This window comes from Heterodontus francisci, chromosome 11 (assembly GCF_036365525.1).
Source record: "Heterodontus francisci isolate sHetFra1 chromosome 11, sHetFra1.hap1, whole genome shotgun sequence".
NCBI lineage: Eukaryota > Metazoa > Chordata > Chondrichthyes > Heterodontiformes > Heterodontidae > Heterodontus > Heterodontus francisci.
Window position 1 is genome coordinate 110,412,460 of NC_090381.1, and position 22,491 is coordinate 110,434,950.

At 41.7% G+C, this 22,491-nt stretch overlaps 1 protein-coding gene across 1 annotated transcript; it reads left to right on the forward strand.

Moving 5' to 3' along the window:
• Positions 1-10,169: 10,169 nt before the first annotated feature.
• Positions 10,170-18,970, forward strand: LOC137374972 (extracellular calcium-sensing receptor-like). Its single transcript, XM_068041586.1, has 5 exons — positions 10,170-10,424; positions 11,773-12,606; positions 12,838-13,065; positions 17,849-17,972; positions 18,057-18,970. The coding sequence occupies exons 1-5, from the start codon at positions 10,170-10,172 to the stop codon at positions 18,968-18,970; spliced, it is 2,355 nt and encodes a 784-aa protein (XP_067897687.1).
• Positions 18,971-22,491: the final 3,521 nt, after the last annotated feature.

Consider the following 22,491-nt stretch of genomic DNA (forward strand, 5'->3'; position numbering starts at 1 on the left):
CAGTTTTGTGTCATCTGCAAATTTGCAGATATTAAATTTAGTTCCCTCGTCTAAATCATTAATGTATATTGTGAATAGCTGGGGTCCGAGCACTGATCCTGCAGTACCCCACGAGTCAATGCCTGACATTCAGAAAAAGACCCATTTATCCCTACTCTTTGTTTACTGTCCGCCAAACAACTTTCCATCATCGCAATACACTACCCCCAATCCCATGTGCTTTAATTGTACATGCTAGTCTCTTATGTGGGACTTTGTCGAAAGCCTTCTGAAAGTCCAAATAAACCACATCCACTGGCTCCCCTCATCAACTCTACTAGTTACATCCTCGAAGAATTCTAGTCGATTTGTCAAGTATGGTTTCCCTGTCGTAAATCCATGCTGTCTCTGTCCGATTCTATTACTGTTCTCCAAGTGCTCTGCTATAAAATCTTTGATAATGGACTCTAGAATTTTCCCCACTACCGACATCAGTCTGACTGGTCTATAATTCCCTGCTTTCTCTCCACCTCCCTTTGTAAATAGTGGGGTTACATTAGTTACCCTCCAACCTGTAGGAACTGTTCCAGAGTCCATAGAATCTTGGAACATGACCACCAATGCATCTACCCGTTCTCGGGCCACTTCCTTCAATACTCTGGGATGCAGACCATCAGGCCCTGGGGATTTATCGGCCTTCAATCCCATCAATCTCCCCAATACCATTTCTCTACTAATACTGATTTCTTTCAGTTCCTCTCTGTCTCACTAAGCCCTGTGTTCCCCAACATTTCTGGTATGATATTTGTGTCCTCCTTTGTGAAGACAGAACAAAATGATGCATTTATTTGGTCAGCCATTTCTTTATTCCCCATAATAAATTCCCCTGTTTCTGACTGTAATGGACCTACATTTGTCTTCACTAATCTTTTTCTCTTCACATACCTATAGAAACTTTTACAGTCAGTTTTTATGTTCCCTGCAAGCTTGCTCTCGTACTCTATTTTCCCCTTCTTAATCAATCCCTTGGTTATCCTTTGCTGAATTCTAAACTGCTCCCAATTCTCAGTCTGTTGTAGTTCCAGGCAAATCTATGTGCCTCTTCCTTGGATCTAATGCTATCTCTAATTTCCCTTGTAAGCCATGGTTTGGCTACCTTCCCCATTTTACTTTTGCGCCAGACAGGGATAAACAATTGTTGCAGTTCATCCATGCGCTCTTTAAATGTTTGCCATTGCCTATCCACCGTCATCCTTTTAAGTAACATTTCCCAATCTGTCAGGGCCAACTCACGCCTTATACTGTCGTAGTTTCCTTTACGAAGGTGCAGGACCCTTGTCTCAGAATCAACTACGTCACTCTCCATCTTGATGAAGAATTCTATCATATTATGGTCGCTCATCCCCAAGGGGTCTTGCACCACTAGATTGTCAATAATTCCTCTATCATTACACAATTCCCAGTCTAGGATTGCCTGTTCTCTGGTTGGTTCCTCAACGTGTTGGTCCAGAAAACCATACACTCCCAGAATTCCTCCTCTAGCGTCTTGTGACTAATTTGATTTGCCCAATCTATATGCAGATTAAACTCACCCATAATCATAGATTTTCCTTTATCGCATGCATCTCAAATTTCTTGTTTAATGCCATTCCCAGCATCACCATAACCGTTTGGGGGTCTATATACAACCTCCACTCACGTTTTTTACACCTTAGTGTTTCTCAGCTCTACCCATACAGATTCCACATTGTCAGAGCTACTATCTTTCCTCACTATTGCGTTAATTTCCTCTTTAACCAGCAATGCAACTCCACTGCCTTTTGCTTTTTGTCTGTCCTTCCTAAATACTGAATATCCCTGGATGTTCATTTCCCATCCCTGGTTACCCTACAGCCATGTCTCTGTAATCCTGACTATATCATACCCGTTTACATCTATTTGCGCAATTAATTCATCCACTGCATTGTGAATACTCTGTGCATTAAGGCCCAAAGCCTTAAGGCTTGTCTTTTTAATATTACCTGTCCTCTTCCCAATATTTTTCACTGTATCCCTGTTTGATCCTGGCCCTTGATTTCATTGCCTATCACTTTTCTTATTCCCCTTAATGTCTTTTGTTCTTGTCTTCGATCGCCCCCCACCCCCCGCCCCCACCTCCTCTGACTCCTTGCAAAGGTTCCCATTCCCCTGACATTTTAGTTTAAACCCTCCCCAACCACTCCAGCAAATACCCCTGCTTGGACAGCAGTCCTGGTGCTGCCCAGGTGTAACCCGTCTAGTTTGTACTGGTCCCAACTCTCCCAGAACCGGTCCCCATGCCCCAGGAATTAAAAACCCTCCTCCTCACACCATCTCTTCAGCCACGTATCCATCTGATATATCCTGCTATTTCTGGTCTGACTAGCACCTGACACTGCTAGTAATCCTGAGATCACGATGTTTGAGGTCTTACTTTTCAACTTACTTCCCAGCTCTATGACTCTCTCGCTTGACTCCCTAGATTCTGCTTTTAGGACCTCATCCTTTTTTGTAACCTATGTCATTTGTACCAATGTGTACCACAACCACTGGCTGTTCACCTCCCACCCCCCACCCCCCCCCCACCAACCCACCCCCCACCTTCAGAATGTCCTGTAACCACTCTGAGACATCCTTGCCAGAAGTGCCAAGTTGATGATCCATCTCGGCCTCCTCCTGAAGTCCTCAGCATCAGAGATGCCAGTCTTGAGCCAATTCGATTCACTCCACGTGATATTCAGAAATGACTGAAGGCATTGGATACTGCAGAGGCTATGGGCCCTGACAATATTCTGTCAATAATACTGAAGACCTGTGCTCAAGAACTTGCCACGGCTCTAGCCAAACTTTTCCAGTAAAGCTTCAACACTGGCATCTACCGGGCGATGTAAAAAAATTGCCCAGATGTGTCCTGTGCACAAAAATCAGGACAAGTCCAACCTGACCAGTTACCGCCTCATCAGTCTACTGTCAATCATCAGTAAATTGATGGAAGCTGTTATCGACAGTGCTATCAATCGGCACTTGCTTAGCATTTACCTGCTCAGTGACGTTCAGTTTGGATTCCAGCAGGGCCACGCAGCCACTGACCTCATTACAGTCTTAGTTCAAACATGGACAAAATCGCTGAACTCCAGAGGTGAGGTGAGAGTCACTGCCCTTGACAGTAAGGCAGCATTTAACTGAGTATGGACTCAAGCAGCTCCAGCAAAACTGAAGTCAATGGGATTCAGGGGTAAAACTCTCCTCTGGTCAGAATCATAACTAACACAAAGGAAGATGGTTGTCGTTGTTGGAGGTCAATCATCTGAGCTTCAGAACATCACTGCAGGAGTTCCTCAGGGTAGTGTTCTAGGCCTAGCCATCTTCAGCTGCTTCATCAATAACCTTCCTTCAATCATAAATTCAGAAATGTGGATGTTGGCTGATGATTGCACAATGTACAGCACCATTCGTGACTCCTCAGATACTGAAGCAGTCAGTGTAGCAATGCAGCAAGACCAGGACAATATCCAGCTTGGGCTGATAAGTGGCAAGTAGCTTTCGTGCCACACATGTGCCAGGCAATGAACATCTCCAACAAGAGAGAATCCAACCATCTCCCCTTGACATTTAATGGCATTACCATTGTTGCATCCCCCACCATCAACATACTAGGGGTTGCCATTGACCAGAAACTGAACTGGAGTAGCCATATAAATAGTGTGGCTACAACAGCAGGTCAGAGGCTAGGCATCCTGCGGCGAGTAACTCACCTCCTGACTCCCCAACGATTTTTCACCATCTACAAGTCACAAGTCAGGAGTGTGATGGAATACACTCCACTTGCCTGGATGACTGCAGTTCCAAGAACACTCAGGAAGCTTGACACCATCCAGGACAAAGCAGCCTGCTTGATTGGCATCCCATCTACAAACATTCACTCCCTCCACCACCGACGCACAGTGGCAGCAGTGTCTACATAATGCACTGCAGCAACTCACCAAGGCTCCTTAGACAGCACCTTCCAAACCTGCTACCAACTAGAAGGACAAGGGCAGCAAATGCATGGGAACACCACCACCTGCAAGTTCCCCTGCAAGTCACACACCATCCTGACTTGGAACTATATCACCGTTCCTTCACTGTCACTGGGTCAAAATCCTGGAACTCCCTTCCTAACCGTGCTGCATACCTACCCCACAGGGAATGCAACGGTTGAAGAAGGCAGCTCAGCACCACCTTCTCAGCGGCAGTTTGGGTGGTGCAATAAATGCAGGATTAGCCAGCAACTTTCACATCCCTTGAATCAATAATTTAAAAAAACAGCGGAGCAGGCAAAAGGGTACTTTTAGACTCATGTTTCATTGTTTTTTCATGATTGGCTGAATCAATTATTCTATTGGTTTATTATAAATCGATGCCCATACCCACAGTCAATAGTATTACCAATGATTAATGGACTTTCCAATAGCTTATGTCCATTACATATCAAGGGATTATAAATAACCGACTCCAATAAGAAGGGTCAGAAAGAGTCATAGAATCATAATGCACAGATGAGGCCATTTGGACAATCAATTCAATTCCGGCTTGTTGTACAGCAATCCCATTCTCCTCCTCTATCCCCGTAGCCTTGAAAGCTTTTTGCACTCAAATACCTATCTAAATTAATTTTTAATACATTCATTGCCTCCCCTTTAACAAGTTCCGCGTCATTACCACTCACTGCGTAAAAACATTCCTCCTCACATCCCCCTATGTCTCTTGCCAAAACCACAAATCTAGTCCTTGTACTATCAGCTAATAGCAATAACTTTCCATTGTCTACCTTATTGAAACACATCACAATCTTCTAAACCTCTATCAAATCTCCGCTCAACCTCCTTTGTTCCACAGAGAGCAACCCAGCTTCTCCAGTCTCGCCTCGCAGCTAACATCCCTCATCCCTGGAATCATTCTGGTAAATCTCCTCTGCACCCTTTCAAGGACTAAAGTGTGATGACCAGAACTGGTCACAGTACTCCAGTTGTGGCATTGCAGTAACTATGATACCTGATTATTCGTAAGTTGCACCACTGAGGTAATAATTTGCTGATATAGCAACCATCATCGCATTTAATAAAGTTCACACAGTGGCTTTTTTACGTTGGTATTTGCATTTTGTAATCTTTGTGTCATTACTATGTACAGGCATACTTCTTATATTAGCTGATTTATTAACGGTTCTCTCTCTTCAACTATTGTCCCTCTTCCTTAAATTTCCTGTCATCAACTTTATTGTCAAAAAGCCAACCTATACCCCCAAAATCCTTGGATACTACCACTCCATCTCCAACCTCACTTTCCTCTCCAATGTCTTGAACATTCTGTCACCTCTCCAATCCGTGTCCAACTTTCTGAGAACTCCATGTTTGAATCCCTCAAATCCAATATCCTTTCCTGCCACAGTACCGAAACAGCTCTTACCCAATTTGCAAATGGAATCCTATGTGACAAGGTAAAATGCCTCAGCCTTCTCGACACGTTTGCAGCCTGTGACAGTTGACCACATCATTCTTCCCCAACGCTTCTCCGCTGTCATCCAGATGGGTGGGACTGCAATCTTCTGGTTCCATTCTTATCTACCTAATCATAGCCAGAGTATCACTTGAAATGGTATTTCTTCCTGCTCTTGCAATGTTACCTCTGGTGTCCCCAAGGGATCTATCCTTGGCTATTTCTATCTACATGCTGCTGCTCAGTAACATCATCAGAAAATGCAGTGTTCATTTGTCCATGTACAAAGAACAACAAAGAACAAAGAACAGTACAGTACAGGAATATGCAATTCGGCCCTCCAAGCCTGCGCTGATCTTGATGCCTGCCTAAACTAACAACTTCTGCTCTTCCAGGGCCCATATCCCTCTATTCCCATCCGATTCATATATTTGTCAAGATGTCTCTTAAACGTCGCTATGGTATCTGCTTCCACCACCTCCCCTGGCAGCAAGTTCCAGGCACTCACCACCCTCTGTGTACAAAACTTGCCTTGCACATCCCCTCTAAACTTTGCCCCTTGCACCTTAAACCTATGTCCCCTAGTAACTGACTCTTCCACCCTGGGAAAAAGCTTCTGACTATCCACTCTGTCCATGCCGCTCATAACGTTGTAAACCTCTATCATGTCGCCCCTCCACCTCCGTCGTTCCAGTGAAAACAATCTGAGTTTCTCCAACCTCTCTTCATAGCTAATGCCCTCCAGACCTGGCAACATCCTGGTAAACCTCCTCTGCACTCTCTCCAAAGCCTCCACGTCCTTCTGGTAGTGTGGCGACCAGAATTGCACGCAATATTCTAAGTGTGGCCTAACTAAGCCTACAGCTGCAACATGACTTGCCAATTTTTATACTCTATGCCCCGACCGATGAAGGCAAGCATGCCGTATGCCTTCTTGACTACCTTATCCACCTGCGTTGCCACTTTCAGTGACCTGTGGACCTGTACGCCCAGATCTCTCTGCCTGTCAATACTCCTAAGGGTTCTGCCATTTACTGTATACCTCCCACCTGCATTAGACCTTCCAAAATGCATTACCTCACATTTGTCTGGATTAAACTCCATCTACCATTTCTCCGCCCAAGTCTCCAACCGATCTATATCCTGCTGTATCCTCTGACAATCCTCATCATTATCCGCAATTCCACCAACCTTTGTGTCATCAGCAAACTTACTAATCAGACCATCTATATTTTCCTCCAAATCATTTATTTCTATTATCAACAGCAAGGGCACCCAGGTCTATCTCACCACGATCTCTCTTGAGTCCTTCACTGATGTGAAATTATCAGACTTCTTGTCAGACATCCGGTACTGGATGAGCCGAAATTTCCTCCAATTAAATACTGGGAAGACTGTAACCATTGTCTTTAGTCTTCGTGACACCAGCACTCCCCTACTGACTCCATCCCTGGCTACTGTTTGAGGCGGATCTTGCTCTTCACAAATATGGTGTCATTTTTGACCCCAAGGTGAGATTCTGCTACATATCCTCACCATCACGACTATTGGTTATTTTCAGCTTCATAGCATCACCCAACTTCAACCCAGTGTCAGCTCATCTATTTCCAAAACCTTCATCCATGCCCTTGGTACATCTAAACTTGGCTATTCCAATCTCAAAGCTGTTCTGTTCCGCAGTTTCATTTTATCCTTTGTCTTATCCGACACATTAACAATAATCTTTTTGTCTTCCTTTCAGGTGTTAAGGAACACAATTTCTAGCCGCTGATGGGGACTAATGCCCCTCCAGATCCTCCTTTCCCTTCACTTCCCTCTGACCCCATTCCTTCTGATTGACCCCTTGCCATGCATTCACTGTACCCTCTGACGTTCTCCTCTCTGACGTTGAATGATATGTACTCTCCATTCTCCCATTTTCTCCATCTCTGACGCATCTGCTCTGATGATGCAACCTTCCACAACAGCGCTTCTGATATGTCTTCCTTTTTCCTTAACCGAGGATTCCTCCTCACTGTGGTTGACAGGGCCCTCAACTGTGTCCGGCCCATTTCCGAGGCCCCAAACATTCCTTTCAGGTGAAGCATTGATTTACTCGTACTTCTTTCAATTTAGTATACTGTATTCGCAGCTCACAATGCAGTCTCCGCTACATTGGGGAGACTAAACTTACATAGGGTGACGGCTTCGCAGAACACCTCCGCTCAGTACAAAAACCTGACCCCGAGCTTCCTGTCACTTGCCATTTCAATGCACCCCCACCTCCACTCTCATGCCCATATCTCTGTCCCAGAGTTGTTGCAGTGTTCCATTGAACAATCAACACAAGCTCCAGGAACAGCACCTCCTTTACCGATTAGGCATGCTACAGCTTATGACTGAATGTTGTGTTCAATAATTTCAAAGCATGACTGGCACCCACCTTTTTAAATTTTACTTTGTATTTATTATTTTTATTTCATTTTGGTATGTTTCATCATTACACTTTTTTTTAACCATATGCCACCATGGGTGGTTGATGGTCAGCACAGAATCTGTGGGCCGAAGGGCCTGTTTCAGTGCTGTATCTCTAAACTAAACATATGCCTGCCCACTGTTTTTTCCATGCTTTTGCTTTTGGCTAGACTTTTCATTATTCTGTCTGCATTAACGCTTTGTCTTTCACCACACCATTACCACAATCTTTGTCTTTGCCTTTGCCTTTGTCCCATGACCTCCTTGTCAGTTAATCTCTGTGATGCTCTGTCCTATTTGTTCCCTTCCGATTTGTTCTCTTCTGCCTCATCCCCACTTTATTTGCTTAAAACCTATTACATTTCTAACCTTTGCCAGTTCTGATGAAAGGTCACTGACCTGAAACGTTAACTTTGGTTCTCTCTCCACAGATGTTGCCAGACCGGCTGAGTATTTCCACCACTTTTTGGTTTTATTCCAACACACTCCTGTCTGGCCTCCCACATTCCCTGTTCTGTAAACTTGAGTTCATCCAAAACTCTTTTCCCTCGTTGAACCAAGTATCGCTCATACATCAAACCCCACCACTGCTCACTGATCGACATGGGCTGCTGGTCAAGCAACGCCTGGATTTTACTGGATTTGAAAGTTCTCATTCTTGTTTTATGCTCACTGTCTTTGCAATCTTCTCCAGCCCTACATTCCTCCAATTTATCTGTGGTCATCTAATTCTGGCTTCTTGAGCATCACCAATTTTAATTGCTCCACCATTGGTTGCATTGCCTTCAGCTGCTTAGACCCTAAACTCTGGAATTCCCTTCCAAAACCTTCCGCCACTCTACCCATCTTTGCTCCTTTGAGATGCTCCTTATAAACCTCTTTAACGAAACTGTTTGCCCTCGGCAGTAATATCGTCTTATGTAGCTCGGTGTCAATTTTTACTTTATAACGCTCCTATGAAGCACCTTGGGACTTTCAAGGTGCAATAGTTACAAGATTTTGCTCTTGTTGGTATATAAATATTTTTCGATGGACCTTTGATTGACCATTTCGAAGTTTTGTCTGAACTTTTATTTGACGATAATTTTCAGATTTACCAGAAATTCTGTGAATGGTAAGCATTTTTTTTGCCTGCTGCAATTGCACGAAATATAAATGTTTTACTGAATCTTGGCTGGCCCTGTCCTGATAAACGATTCCACTGCTCTTTAAAAGGAAAAACGCCCTACAGGAGCCTCTTTCAGTCATCCCCACAGAAAACATAATCTGGCAGGGTTCAAAATGAGTGAAAAAGCCATTGTAAATTCTGCCAGTCTATTTTAAGATTCTATAAATAAGGCGTCAGTGCTATGTAACGCAATGATTAATTTTTACATCAGTAAACAGTCATTTGGGATCAGGAATGGCTCTTTGCCAGGAGAGTGTTACAACAATAATTGTGAGGGCTGTGGAAATTATTTAGTTTCCACAGGCAGATAGTATTTTCCTTTGGGGAGTTTAAATATATACGCTGATCATTCGTGACGATTTAAAATAAATTGAAATTGAAATCATTCCTTGAGCTCTGTTATCAATGGTATATATATATATATCATACCCGGTTGACAGAATATTCAAACGGATGACATTGGAACAGTTAAACATCAATGTCACAATGGAGGTTTTGTTTTGGGGGTTGATGTTTCTGTTTCCTGTTTTGTCCACTTACGAACCAATATGTCGGCTTCAAGGAAAGTTCAGTCTGAGCGATGCAACAGAGGAGGGCGAAGTCATCTTAGGCGGAATGTTTAACGTACACTCAGACAGGCTTGAACGCGCACATCCCTTTACAAAGGAGCCAGAGGAAACAAAATGCAAAAGGTTAGTTCAGGTATTATAAGTAAATGTCACTTCAAACATTTATCATTGAGTTCAATGGTTAAATTTGTTAACTAAAATTGTGCAGAAACGTTGCAAATGTAAGTCATTATTAGGATATTGATCAAGGTTAGAACCAATCGATGTAATTCAAGCAAGGACGCTTATTTACTTTTTGTAGAATACTAGACCTCTCATACTTACACTGTAAAATTATCTATTATCGAGAAATATATGCTTAGCTTATGTATATTGACGCCTTCTTAAAGAAACAATAACGGCGTACTGGAACTAAATAATGTGAGGAATGTTATCTGTTCATCAATCTGAATTCATTTGCGTATCCCAGATTTGATTTCAGAGCTTTTCGCCTTGTGCAAACCATGATTTTTGCCATCGAAGAAATAAACCGAAATCCTGCCCTGCTTCCCAATATTTCGCTAGGTTACAGAATTTATGATGATTGTTCTTCGCCCACCATTGCGACAAAAGCAGCCTTGACTCTTATCAATGGCAAAAAACAATCTCTAGATGAAAAATGTGGAAGAAGTCGCATTATTTCAGCTCTGATTGGGGGCGGCTCATCTTCAGAGTCCATAGCAGTAACAAGATTGATTAGTCCTTTCAGAATCCCGTTGGTAAGGATGATGTTGTTTCGAAAAATATCATGTTTTAAGTATATTTTCTAAGTATAACAAGGTATGGATACGTGTTATATAAATTCTAATGTAAAATCTATATACAACACCTACATAAAATTACATAGAATGTGCAACAAATAAACAGGCGATTTGATCGAACTGGTCTACGTCATTATTTATTGCCGCACGAGCCTCTCCCATGATACTTCATCTAACTACATCCACATATCCTTCTATTCCATTCTCCCTCATGTACTTATCTAGCTTCCCCTTAAATGCACTTGATATGACATGATACACTTTGTCTACATGACGAAGTTTTTATGTTCAAATGTGCTTAACTTTAATTCATTGATCACCAATTTATGCACAAATGCAATCGAGAGGACACTGAATGTTGTTATGTCACCGCTAGAACCAGAGTTGGAACTCAACTGAGACTAAGGAGCCTTCGATCTGCCTACAGCGGTCATCCCAACTCAACTAAATTAGGACTGCAATCCCAGTTCCTCCGACAAACATCCACAACATCCGTTAAATTAGACATCAGCTGATCTAAAGTTGACAGTGTCACCCAGCCACAATCCGACAATGACTGCTAATAGAAACTCCTAAGTTCGATTGATGCCGATGAATCTACCTTTCTAAAGTTGCGTGCTATGCTTTTTACAAATTACATGTTTGACTATTCTTAGAAAAGAAAATGGTGGAATGATAACATATTGCATGAAATCACTTGCAACAAGGATCAATTAAATAACGATAATATACTGTGCTAACTCATTGCGTGATAAGGTAGCATGTGCCGTAAAATCAGCTCCTGAATGAACGCATAAGGAGTAGCACTCCCGTTCTGCTAATCGATACCGTAATACTTCCTTTAAAATCGCAGAGAGAAAGGGAGAGCCTGCAGGCTATGATTACAATGACAAATGGTATTTCAGACCACGATTACTAATATTTAACTAGGTTGCCGATTGAAGGGCATAAGTGATATGGTAGTATATGTTTTTGTTACTATATTTGTGATGGTCTATTGGACATTGATACTATTTTCCTTGTCCTGTACTTTCTATATTCCATTCCCCTTCGTAGATCGTTTCCAAAGGGAACGAGGAAAGGTCTGAATGGAATCCATTCTAACCCCCTCTAATTAAGACATAATGGCATCAAAACAACAGTATTATGCGCCATACGTCCAGAAAAGCGAAATATATAAGATGGAGCATTTTGTATGGAATGTCCACAGGTGGCCATATAAAGAATCTGGTTTTCTCACTATACAGTCTGTTGAAAGTATCGCTATAGTCTTTATAATGCAATATCTCTTTAACTTGCATGGCAGGTCAGTTACTTTTCCACGTGTGCGTGTCTCAGTAATAAAGAAGAATATCCAACGTTTTATAGAACGATACCAAGTGACTATCATCAATCCAAATTTTTAGCTCAAATTGTTAAGAAGTTCGGATGGACTTGGATTGGTACAATTAGAATCAACAACGATTACGGAAATTTTGGTATGCAAGCATTCAGAGAAACTGTCGAAAAGATGGGAGTATGCATTGCCTTCTCCGAATCTTTTTACAGGACTGACCCCAGGGAGAAAATAATTAAAATTGTAGAGGTCATTAAGAAATCAAGCACAAAAGTTATAGTCGCCTTTTCTGCCACGCGAGAAATGCGTATTTTGATGAAGGAACTTTTGCTTCAAAACGTCACTGACATTCAATGGATAGGAAGTGAAGCCTGGGTTACGTCAGACTTTCTTGCTCCGGAAGAGAACAATAAAGTTCTAGTCGGAACAATAGGATCGGCAATCCGTCGGTTAGATATACCAGGACTGCGGGACTTTCTACTTAAAGTTAACCCTTTCCTGCTCCCTGATAACGTTTTAGTGGAAGAGTTTTGGGAAACAGCATTCCGATGTACTTTGAAGTCTGGAAACGCAACAAGTCAAGCAAACAGTTTGGCGGAAATGGGGCGTTGTACAGGAAAAGAATACTTAGAAGAACTGAAGAATGCATATTTTGATCTACAGATAGACGGGTCTACCTACAATGTGTATAAAGCAGTGTATACTTTAGCCCACGCATTTCACAATATGTTTTCATGTGAAAATGGCAAAGGACCATTTGTAAATAACACTTGCGCGCACGTATCCAGTTTCGAACCGTGGCAGGTAAGAACTGATATACGATTGTCAATTCTATTCAGAAATGATGCATTTACTTGACCGTAAAATGCATTTTTAGCGATTAATTAAATAATTCTGAAGTTTTATGCATATTTTATTACGCAAGTTGCGATATCACTTAAGATATCAAACCAATGCTCTCGGAGCTATATGTCGATGTTGGTATCTCTATTTGCATGTGCGCGACCTAATTGCGTCTTTTCTCTTCTGCAATAGGTGTCACATTACATGCAATCAGTAAATTTCAGAACAAAGAGCGGTGACAACGTTTATTTTGATGAGAATGGGGATCCAGTCGGTATATACGATTTAGTAAACTGGCAAATTAATTCTAAAGGGGTTGCACAAATTCAGACTATTGGCTATTACGACGGATCTGCATCTCCTGGACAAGAAGTTGTGTTAAATCGGAGAACTATAGTATGGCGCGGAGGCCAAAGAAAGGTATCCTTATGAGGACACTAAGAAACCTTTCTGCAAGCAAAGTTGGACGTATATATCATAGTAGTTATATATTTCTTGTTAGGGATGGGCAATAAGTGCTGCCTAGCCAGCGATGCCCCCATGCCAGGAACAAATTTTTAAAAAATTCCCGCAAAATGATTGGTACAAAACCTTTGCTGCATTACTGTTTTACTGCATTCTCGTTTTCTAAACCAAGTTTTTAACCCACAGCGTGCGGCAATTAACGTTTTACACCAAGCGTAACTTGTACCGCCGAATAAAGAAGCGTTTTGCAGGCGAAGCTTATTTTACCCAAATAGTGACAGGATAAAAACGCAGACAGGAGGCGAACTGACTCACAATTACAACATTCTTTCGCACATTGAACTTTAAGACTGAGATTAATTGCATTTAATAGTACTGTCGTTTATTTCTGAAAAGGTCCAGACCTACTTTTGGAATTTTGCAGAAAGCTACCACACAAGAAACCTTCGTCTGGTCGATTTGCCTCATGAGATCCTATTTCCCTGATCTTTTCTTGTCCTGTTCTAATCTACCTTTCCAAACAGTTCTACAGTAGCTGTTTAAAATTGTTATACATCGATTTGAATCGTCACTTGAAGCAAAGTATCCATATTAGTATAACTAGTTAAGTGGGGAAAATTCTTCTAGTTTCTCCCTCCCTATTTTCGGTAATGATCTTGACCGTTTCTCCTCTTTGTTTCCGATTCGCTTACCAATGGGAAACACAACTACTTTTCCTCTAAAGACCTTACATAATAAAAAGGACTTGCATTTGTATAGCAACTTTTAGGACCACAGGACCTCCCAAATCGATTTACAGTCAATGAAGCACTTTTGAAGTGTAGTCACTGTTGTAATTTAGGAAATGCAGTAGCAAATTTGCGTACAGCAAGTTCCCACAAACCGCATAATGATAACGAATAGATGATCTGTTTTTATGATGTTGATTGAGAGATAAATATTGGTTAGAACACCGGGGGATGACATTCCTGCTCTGATTTAAAAGAATGCAGTGGGATTTTTTACATTGATTTGAGGGGGCAGAAAGGGCCTCAATTCAATATCACCTCCGAAAGACAGCACCTCCAACAGTACTCCAACAGCATTGGAGTGCCAGCCGAGGAGTTTTGTGCTCAAGTCCCAGAGTGGAACCTGAACCCAAAACGTGCCAATTCAGACGCCAGAGTGCCTCCAATTGGCCCAGAACTGACAATTTCCATTATCACCACTCTTTAATCACTATTTCACCGAAATGTTGCCTTACTGTTTGTCCGTAATTCACTGTTAAATCATAGCATGTCAGCAATAGTCTAAGGATTTATTGCCCTTAACCTCGATTACATTTTCATCTCTAGTGGGGAACGCATTGTGTGAGGAAAAAAGTGCCATGTATAAGATGATCATGAATGTGCTCATGACGATTTTGCCTGATCGTTAATTGCACTGAAATTGCAAATTCTCACGGAACATATTTTTCTTTCAAAGACAGGATCCAGCCTTCTTCGAACACCTCCAAAATACCAAAAAGAATCTAAAGTTTGGAGAGCCCATAACAGGTTGCATATGATGGCTACTTAGCATTGTTTTCATAAATGTATAAAATAGGTTAATTTACTGCAAAAATGAATAATCGGATTTAGATCTTCACTCATTATTAATGGTCTCTAATGATGCCAGGTGAATGCACTATCATTCCCCCATCATGCATTGCATTTGATCCACTACAACGCTTGTGCCACACAGTACGGAATAAAGATAAAATGAATTAAGACAATTTACGAGCTAGCACTGCAAAAACATATACATTGGTGCATATGTCGACTCTAATGTGAGAACATTTGCTCGTATAATTTTTATGCATTCATCCAACTTTGGCGTCTCTGGCATGGCCAGCATACATTGCCTATCTCTAATTGCCCTTGAGAATGTCGTGAGTCACCACCTTTGACCAATGCTATCCATCGTACTATCCCCGTTTTGTTAGGGAAGGATTTGCAGGACTTTGACCCTGCAATGATGAAGGAGGGCAATATATCTCCAAGTTTGTGATGTGGGTGACGTGAAGAGGAATTTGGAGGTGATGGTGTTTGCATGTACCTGCTGCATATGAGCATACAAACATACGAATTAAGAACAGGAGTAGGCCATTCGGCCCCTGAAGCCTGCTCTGCCATTCAACAAGATCCTGTTTGATCTGATTGCAACCTTAGCTCTGCATTCCTGCCTACCCCGAAAAACCTCTCACCCCCTTGCTTATCAAGAATCTATCTACCTCTGCCTTAAAAATGCTCAATGTCACTGCTTTCACCGCCTTTTGAGGAAGAGAGTTCCAAAGACGCATGACCCACTGAGAGAAACAATTTCTCCTCATATCTGTCTTATATGGGCGACCACTTATTTCTAAACAGTGATCTCTTGTTCTAGATTCTCCCACAAGAGGAAACATCCTTTCCACATCCACCCTGTCAAGACTCCTCAGAATCTTATATGTTTCAATCAAGTTGCTCCTTACTCTTTTAAACTCTAGTGGAAACAAGTCTAGCCTGTCCAACCTTTCCTCATTAGACAACCTGCACATTCCAGGTATTAGTCTAGTAAACCTTCTCTGAACTGCTTCCAATGCATTTACATCCTTCCTTAAATAAGATGACCAACACTGTACACAGTACTCCAGATGTGGTCTTACCAATGCCCCGTATAACTGAAACATAAGCTCCCTACATTTGTGTTCAATACCCCTCACAATAAACGATAGCATATTTTTACAGAAGCCCAATGACCTCCTCACTGGTGGTCATTGTGAGCAGATGAATTCGGCTGTAGCGCCTGTTTGAATTGTGCTAAGTGCCCTACTATAACCTCTTTAATAATAGCTTCTAACATTTTCCTTATGACAGATGTTACACTAAATGGACTGTAATTTCCTGATTTCTGGCTCCCTCCCTTTTTGAATAAAAGAGTTACATTCGCTATTTTCCAATCTAATGGAACCTTCCCCAAATCGAAGAAATTTTGGAAAATTAAAACCAACGCACCAATTAGCCACTTCTTTTAAGACCCTAGGATGAAGTCCATTAGGACAGGGGACTTGTCAGCCCGCATCTCCAACAATTTGCTGTGTACTACTTCCCTGGTGATTTTATTTTCTTGAGTTCCTCTCTCCCTTCCATTTGCTGATTTACAGCTAATTCTGGAATGTTACTGGTATCCTTTATGCTGAAGATCGATGCAAAATACCTGTTCAATACATCTGTTCTCTGCTTATTTTCCCTTATTACTTCCCCAGACTCACTTTCTATAGGACCGACGCTCAGTTTGTTAACTCTTCTTTAAAAATAAATCTATAGAAACTCTTACTATCTGTTTTTTTTTATATTTCTAGACAGCTTTCTCTCGTACTCTAATGCTTCTCTCTTTATTAATCTTTTAGTCGTTATTTGTTGCTTTTTATATTCTGTCCAATCTTTTGACCTGCCTGCCCTGCCACCCAACTTTGCACAATTATATATTTTTTTTAAAGTTTTATAATATCTTTAACTTTTTTTAGTTAACCACGGATGTTGGGTCCACCTCTTGGAATTTTTCTTACCGTTGGAATATATCTATTCTGTGTATTCTGAAATATCCACTAAAATGTCTGCCACTGTATCTCTGTTGACATATCCCTTAATCCACTTTTCCAGTTCACTTTTGCTAGTTCTTCTTCCATGCCCTCATAATTGTCATTATTTAAGTTTAAAATACAAGTCTTAGACCCACACTTCTCTCTCTCTCTCTCTCTCTCTCTCTGTCTCTCAAACTGAATGTAAAATTCCATCATAATACCATCACTGCTGCCGAGGGGCGTTTTCACTATGAGGTCATGAATTAATATTATCTCGTTGCACAATAACAGGTCTAGTATAGCTTGCTGTCTCGTTGGCTCCAGAACGTGTTGGCCTGGGAAACTATCCCAGAAGCATTCTATGAACTCCTCATCTGGGCTACCTTTGCGCATTTGATTTTTCAAGTCTTTATGCAGATTAAAGTCCCTTTATTGCCCGTGATCGTCTATGTGGTAGAAATCATGGTTTAGGAGATGTTGTTGAAGAAGCCTTGATGAGTTGCTGCAGTGTATCTTGCAGATGGTGCACATTGCCGCCATAGTGCGCCAGTGTTCGAGGGAGTGAATGTTTAAGGTCGTGAATGGGGTGCCAATCAAGCAGGTTGCTTTGTCCTGGATTATGTCCAGCTTTTTGAGTGCTGTTGGAGCTGCTCTTATCCAGGCAAGTGGAACGTATTCTATCACACTCCTGACCTGGCCCTTCTAGATGGTGGAAAAGATTTGGGGAGTCAGGAAGTAAGCCACCCACCACAGAATACCCAGCTTTTAACCTGCTCTTGTAGTCACAGTATTTATGTGGCCAACAACTTAGGTTTCTGGTCAATGGTGACCCCCAGGTTGTGGATTCGACGATGGTAATGGCATTGATTGTCAGAGAGAGCTGGTTTGAGTCTGATTGGCGATAGTCATTGTCTTGCAATTGGGTGATTTGAATGTTACTTTTCACTTCTTAGCTCAAGCCTGTATGTTGTCCACCACTTGCTGCATGTGGACATGGACTGCTTCATTATCTGAGGGGTCGTGAATGGAACTGAAGACTGTGGTTTGTAACAATTTAGTTTGTAACAATTTTCTTATGTATAATTAAATGAAATATCCGAATAATTTTCTTTATATATATCGACATAATATATTTTTTATTTTTGTAATCGGCAGGTTCCTCTTGCAGTTTGCGCTGAAAGTTGTCCACTTGGTACAAGAAAGTTTGTTAGGAAAGGACAACCCATTTGTTGCTTTGATTGTACGACATGTTCTGACGGGGAAGTTAGTAATACCACAGGTGCGCTTAATCTAAAAAGATACTTCGTTGCATACATTGCAATTATTCGATCTTCAATTTAACATTTGAATTGATTTCTCTTAGATTCGATTGACTGTGTCAAATGCCCCTTGGAATACTGGCCCAATCCCTCGAGAGATAAATGCTTACCAAAAGGAATTGAATTTCTGTCATATACCGAAATCTTGGGAATTGTATTAGTGACACTTGCGCTGGTTGGAGTCTGTATTGCTTTAGCAATAGCAATCGTTTTCTTCAAGAATAAAGACACTCCTATTGTGAAGGCAAACAATTCTGAGCTCAGCTTCCTTCTGCTTTTTGCAATAGCGCTTTGCTTTTTGTGTTCCCTTACATTTATTGGACAACCATCACTTTGGTCATGCATGTTGCGCCATACAGCATTTGGCATTTCGTTTGTTCTATGCATTTCCTGCATTTTGGTTAAAACAATTATTGTGCTGATGGTGTTTAAGACAAGAGTTCCAAATAATAAGATGACAAAGTATTTTGGTGCCACACAGCAGCGTTTAAGCGTTTTTGTTCTCACGTTCATTCAAGCATTAATAAGTGCTTTGTGGTTGATTATCACACCCCCATTTCCCAAGAAAAACACCAAATATTATAAAGACACGATCATTTTAGAATGCGATGTGGGGTCTGTAACAGCCTTTTATTTAGTTTCTACTTACATTGGCACTCTTTCTTGCGTCTGTTTTGTGCTTGCGTTTTTAGCAAGAAAATTGCCTGATAATTTCAATGAAGCTAAATTTATAACTTTTAGCATGTTTACATTTTGTGCGGTTTGGATAGCTTTTATCCCGGCTTATGTAAGCTCTCCTGGAAAATATACGGCCGCCTCAGAAGTTTTTGCTATTTTGACTTCTAATTTTGGACTTCTCCTTTGTAATTTTGTTCCAAAATGTTATGTTGTATTACTGAAACCAGAAAATAATACAAAGAGGTTTTTGCTGGGAAAAGTGCCTTCAAAAAGACTGTAGCCATGTTCACTGTTAACTGTGTTGTGTGATTTTCATTTTGTATTTCTGAAAGCTGAAAAGAATCATTCTAATTAAATTTTAAATGGTTAAATGTTTGCAGATAGTAATCGTTATGCTGATAGCTATTGTTTAAGAAATGGGGACAGGTTGTTTAATCACTGGCATTATTTTTTACTATTAACCTATTAGACAAACGTTTGCTTATTAAATATCATGAACTTTGCATGAACAGTGTAATCTCAACAGCTGTTTACACACGACATAATTGGTTATTATGTAATTAAGCTTAACAGTATTTAGTCATATTCCTTCACGGCACAAATAAATACTAAAAAGGTAAATACAATATAATGACCAATATATAACAGTAGGCGATATGTTAGATGTATGCTTAACCTACGGAATCAAACATGTTTATTTTTATGTAATGTACAGGCATAATACACTTTCTAATGCATTTGTAATTTGGGTCAACTTATTTAAATATTCTAGATGGCAGATCTCGTAAAACTGGCAGTACGCACCCTAGTTCAGGTCGGCATCTTTCAAATCCACTACGTCCAACAGGCATTTAGCTATACTACTAAATGTCTGAAGAATAACTATCACCACCACACTTTGGCATTTTAACTTAATCGCATTCTTCGTCGCATTATCTCTTCTGCTCCCAGAGACCTCAAGAGTACAGCTTTTTGGATTCACCAAACGTTTTGCAGCCTAGATATTGTTTTGATTTATGTGTAAGCTGTTTTTATAGGTGATGCCAAGCACCTGTGTCTTTGAGAGTGTTTTCTCTTTCCTTGTCATATTGCCAAGACTGCACTGCACGCCCGGAGTGGCTACGGAATAAGTTTGGTCATGAGTGCCGTCTTCATGGATACTTCATTGCTTTGGAAGTTGACAAAGTAATACTACATTTTAATTTATCTCGGGAATTAACTGCCAAAAAAATTTATTGAACAGCAATGTAACAGAAAATTCGCAACAAGCTTTTCTATCTATTTCCACTTTCGGACACGTGCTAACCTGAGATATATTTAATGTCATATTTAGTACTCTGTTTTGTTGTTGCAATGAGCCAGACTATTTGGATGGTCTAACCCACTTAGGACGTTCCAGACAGACTCACTGATTTGAAGAAAAATAAGACAGGCTGCCAAAACCTTCTTAGTCGTGAATATCAGCAGGAAGAAATGACAATGCTATTCAAAAATATCCCAATTAATCACATTCAATGATTGCATGCGGAATCAATGTCTTGGATCCTACCAAGAACACTTGTTTACAGACACATGCACAAGTTTTTCAATACTTTTAATGATTTAGGCAGGCTAATTATTTTTGTGTGCCAAAACGGTTTTAACCAATTTCGCACAGTGACAGAATTAAAGAAGGTATATCTTCGACAAAAATTGCTTCAGTTTTGCCACATACACCTCTCACATCTGCACTATTGTTAAGGCTAAATGTTATGCAATTTCCCGACCGCAAACCCAATAACAACTCAGTATATAAAGGCAGGAAGCATAAAACTCCATAACGACTATCAATCATCTCCTGTCTTGGTCTCTCAATACCTCAGTCCTTATTTGTTTATTTTCTATGTGGTTATATTTACACATCCGATCTTTTCTAGTAGTCTGAAGAGACCACGTCTGCTGACGAGGTCAAAGGCTTTGGTGAGATCAATGAAAGCAATGTAGAGGGGCATCTGTTGTTCATGGCATTTCTCCTGTATCTGACGAAGGGAGAACAGCATGTCAATGGTCGATCTCTCTGCACGAAAGCCACACTGTGCCTCAGGGTAGACGCGCTCGGCCAGCTTCTGGAGCCTGTTCTGAGCGACTCGAGCAAAGACTTTCCCCACTATGCTGAGCAGGGAGATTCCTCGGTAGTTGTTGCAGTCACCGCGGTCACCTTTGTTTTTATAGAGGGTGATGATGTTGGCATCGCGCATGTCCTGGGGTACTGCTCCCTTGTCCCAGCACAGGCATAGCAGTTCATGTAGTGCTGAGAGTATAGCAGGCTTGGCACTCTTGATAATTTCAGGGGTAATGCTGTCCTTCCCAGGGGCTTTTCCGCTGGCTAGAGAATCAATGGCATCACTGAGTTCCGATTTGGTTGGCTGTATGTCCAGCTCATCCATGACTGGTAGAGGCTGGGCTGCATTGAGGGCAGTCTCAGTGACAGCATTCTCCCTGGAGTACAGTTCTAGGTAGTGCTCAACCCAGCGGTCCATCTGTTTGCGTTGGTCAGTGATTATGTCCCCCGATTTAGATTTGAGGGGGGCGATCTTCTTGATGGTTGGCCCAAGAGCTCTCTTCATGCCATCAAACATTCCTCTGATGTTTCCGGTGTCTGAGGCCAGCTGAATATGACTGCATAGGTGTTGCCAGTAGTCATTTGCGCAATGCCTAGCTGTTCTTTGTGCAGTACTTCTGGTTGCTTTAAGTGCTGCGGATGTTAAATCGCTGGGGGCTTTCTTGTAGTTCAACAGTGCAATGCGCTTAGTGGCTATGACAGGTTCCAGCTCTTCATTATGAGATTGAAACCAGTCTGCATTTCTCTTCGCACTTTTGCCGTAGGTGGTCAAAGCTGACTCATAGATGGCGTCTCTGATGTGGGCCCACTTGGTCTCAGCATCCCCTGTGGGAGTGTTTTGAAGGGCTGTTACAAGTGAATTTGGAAATTTTTGTAACAGCTGTGGGTGAGAAAGTCTGCTAGTGTTTATGCGCGGGTGGCCCTTCTGCTTGGAATGATGCAACTTCCTTGGTCTGAGTCTAACCTTGCTGCACACCAGGGAGTGGTCGGTGTCGCAGTCCGCACTGTGGAAGCTGCGTGTAAATTGAACACTGTTTAAGGCGGCTCGCCTTGTGACAATGAAGTCTAGCTGGTGCCAACGACGTGATCTTGGGTGCCTCCATGAAACCTGGTGACAGGGTTTAGTGTGAAAGAACGAGTTGATGATGCAGAGGTTATGATAGGTACACAACTCAAGAAGTCTCTGCCCGTTCTCATTCATCCTTCCAACGCCATAGCGCCCAAGGTAGGAGGGCCATGAGTCATCTCATTCCATGACAATATGAAAGGCACAATTCAACATGGTGGCTCCTCATCAGAGCCCTTTCCTATCCTGAGTGGTGTGAAACAGGGCTGTGTTCTCGCACCCACACTTTTTGGGATTTTCTTCTCCCTGCTGCTTTGACATGCATTCAAATCCTCTGAAGAAGGAATTTTCCTCCACACAAGATCAGGGGGCAGTTTGTTCAACCTTGCCCGTCGAAGAGCGAAGTCCAAAGTACGGAAAGTCCTCATCAGAGAACTCCTCTTTGCTGACGATGCTGCTTTAACATCTCACACTGAAGAGTGCGTGCAGAGTCTCATCGACAGGTTTGCGTCTGCCTGCAATGAATTTGGCCTAACCATCAGCCTCAAGAAAACGAACATCATGGGGCAGGACGTCAGAAATGCTCCATCCATCAATCTTGGCGACCGCGCTCTGGAAGTGGTTCAAGAGTTCA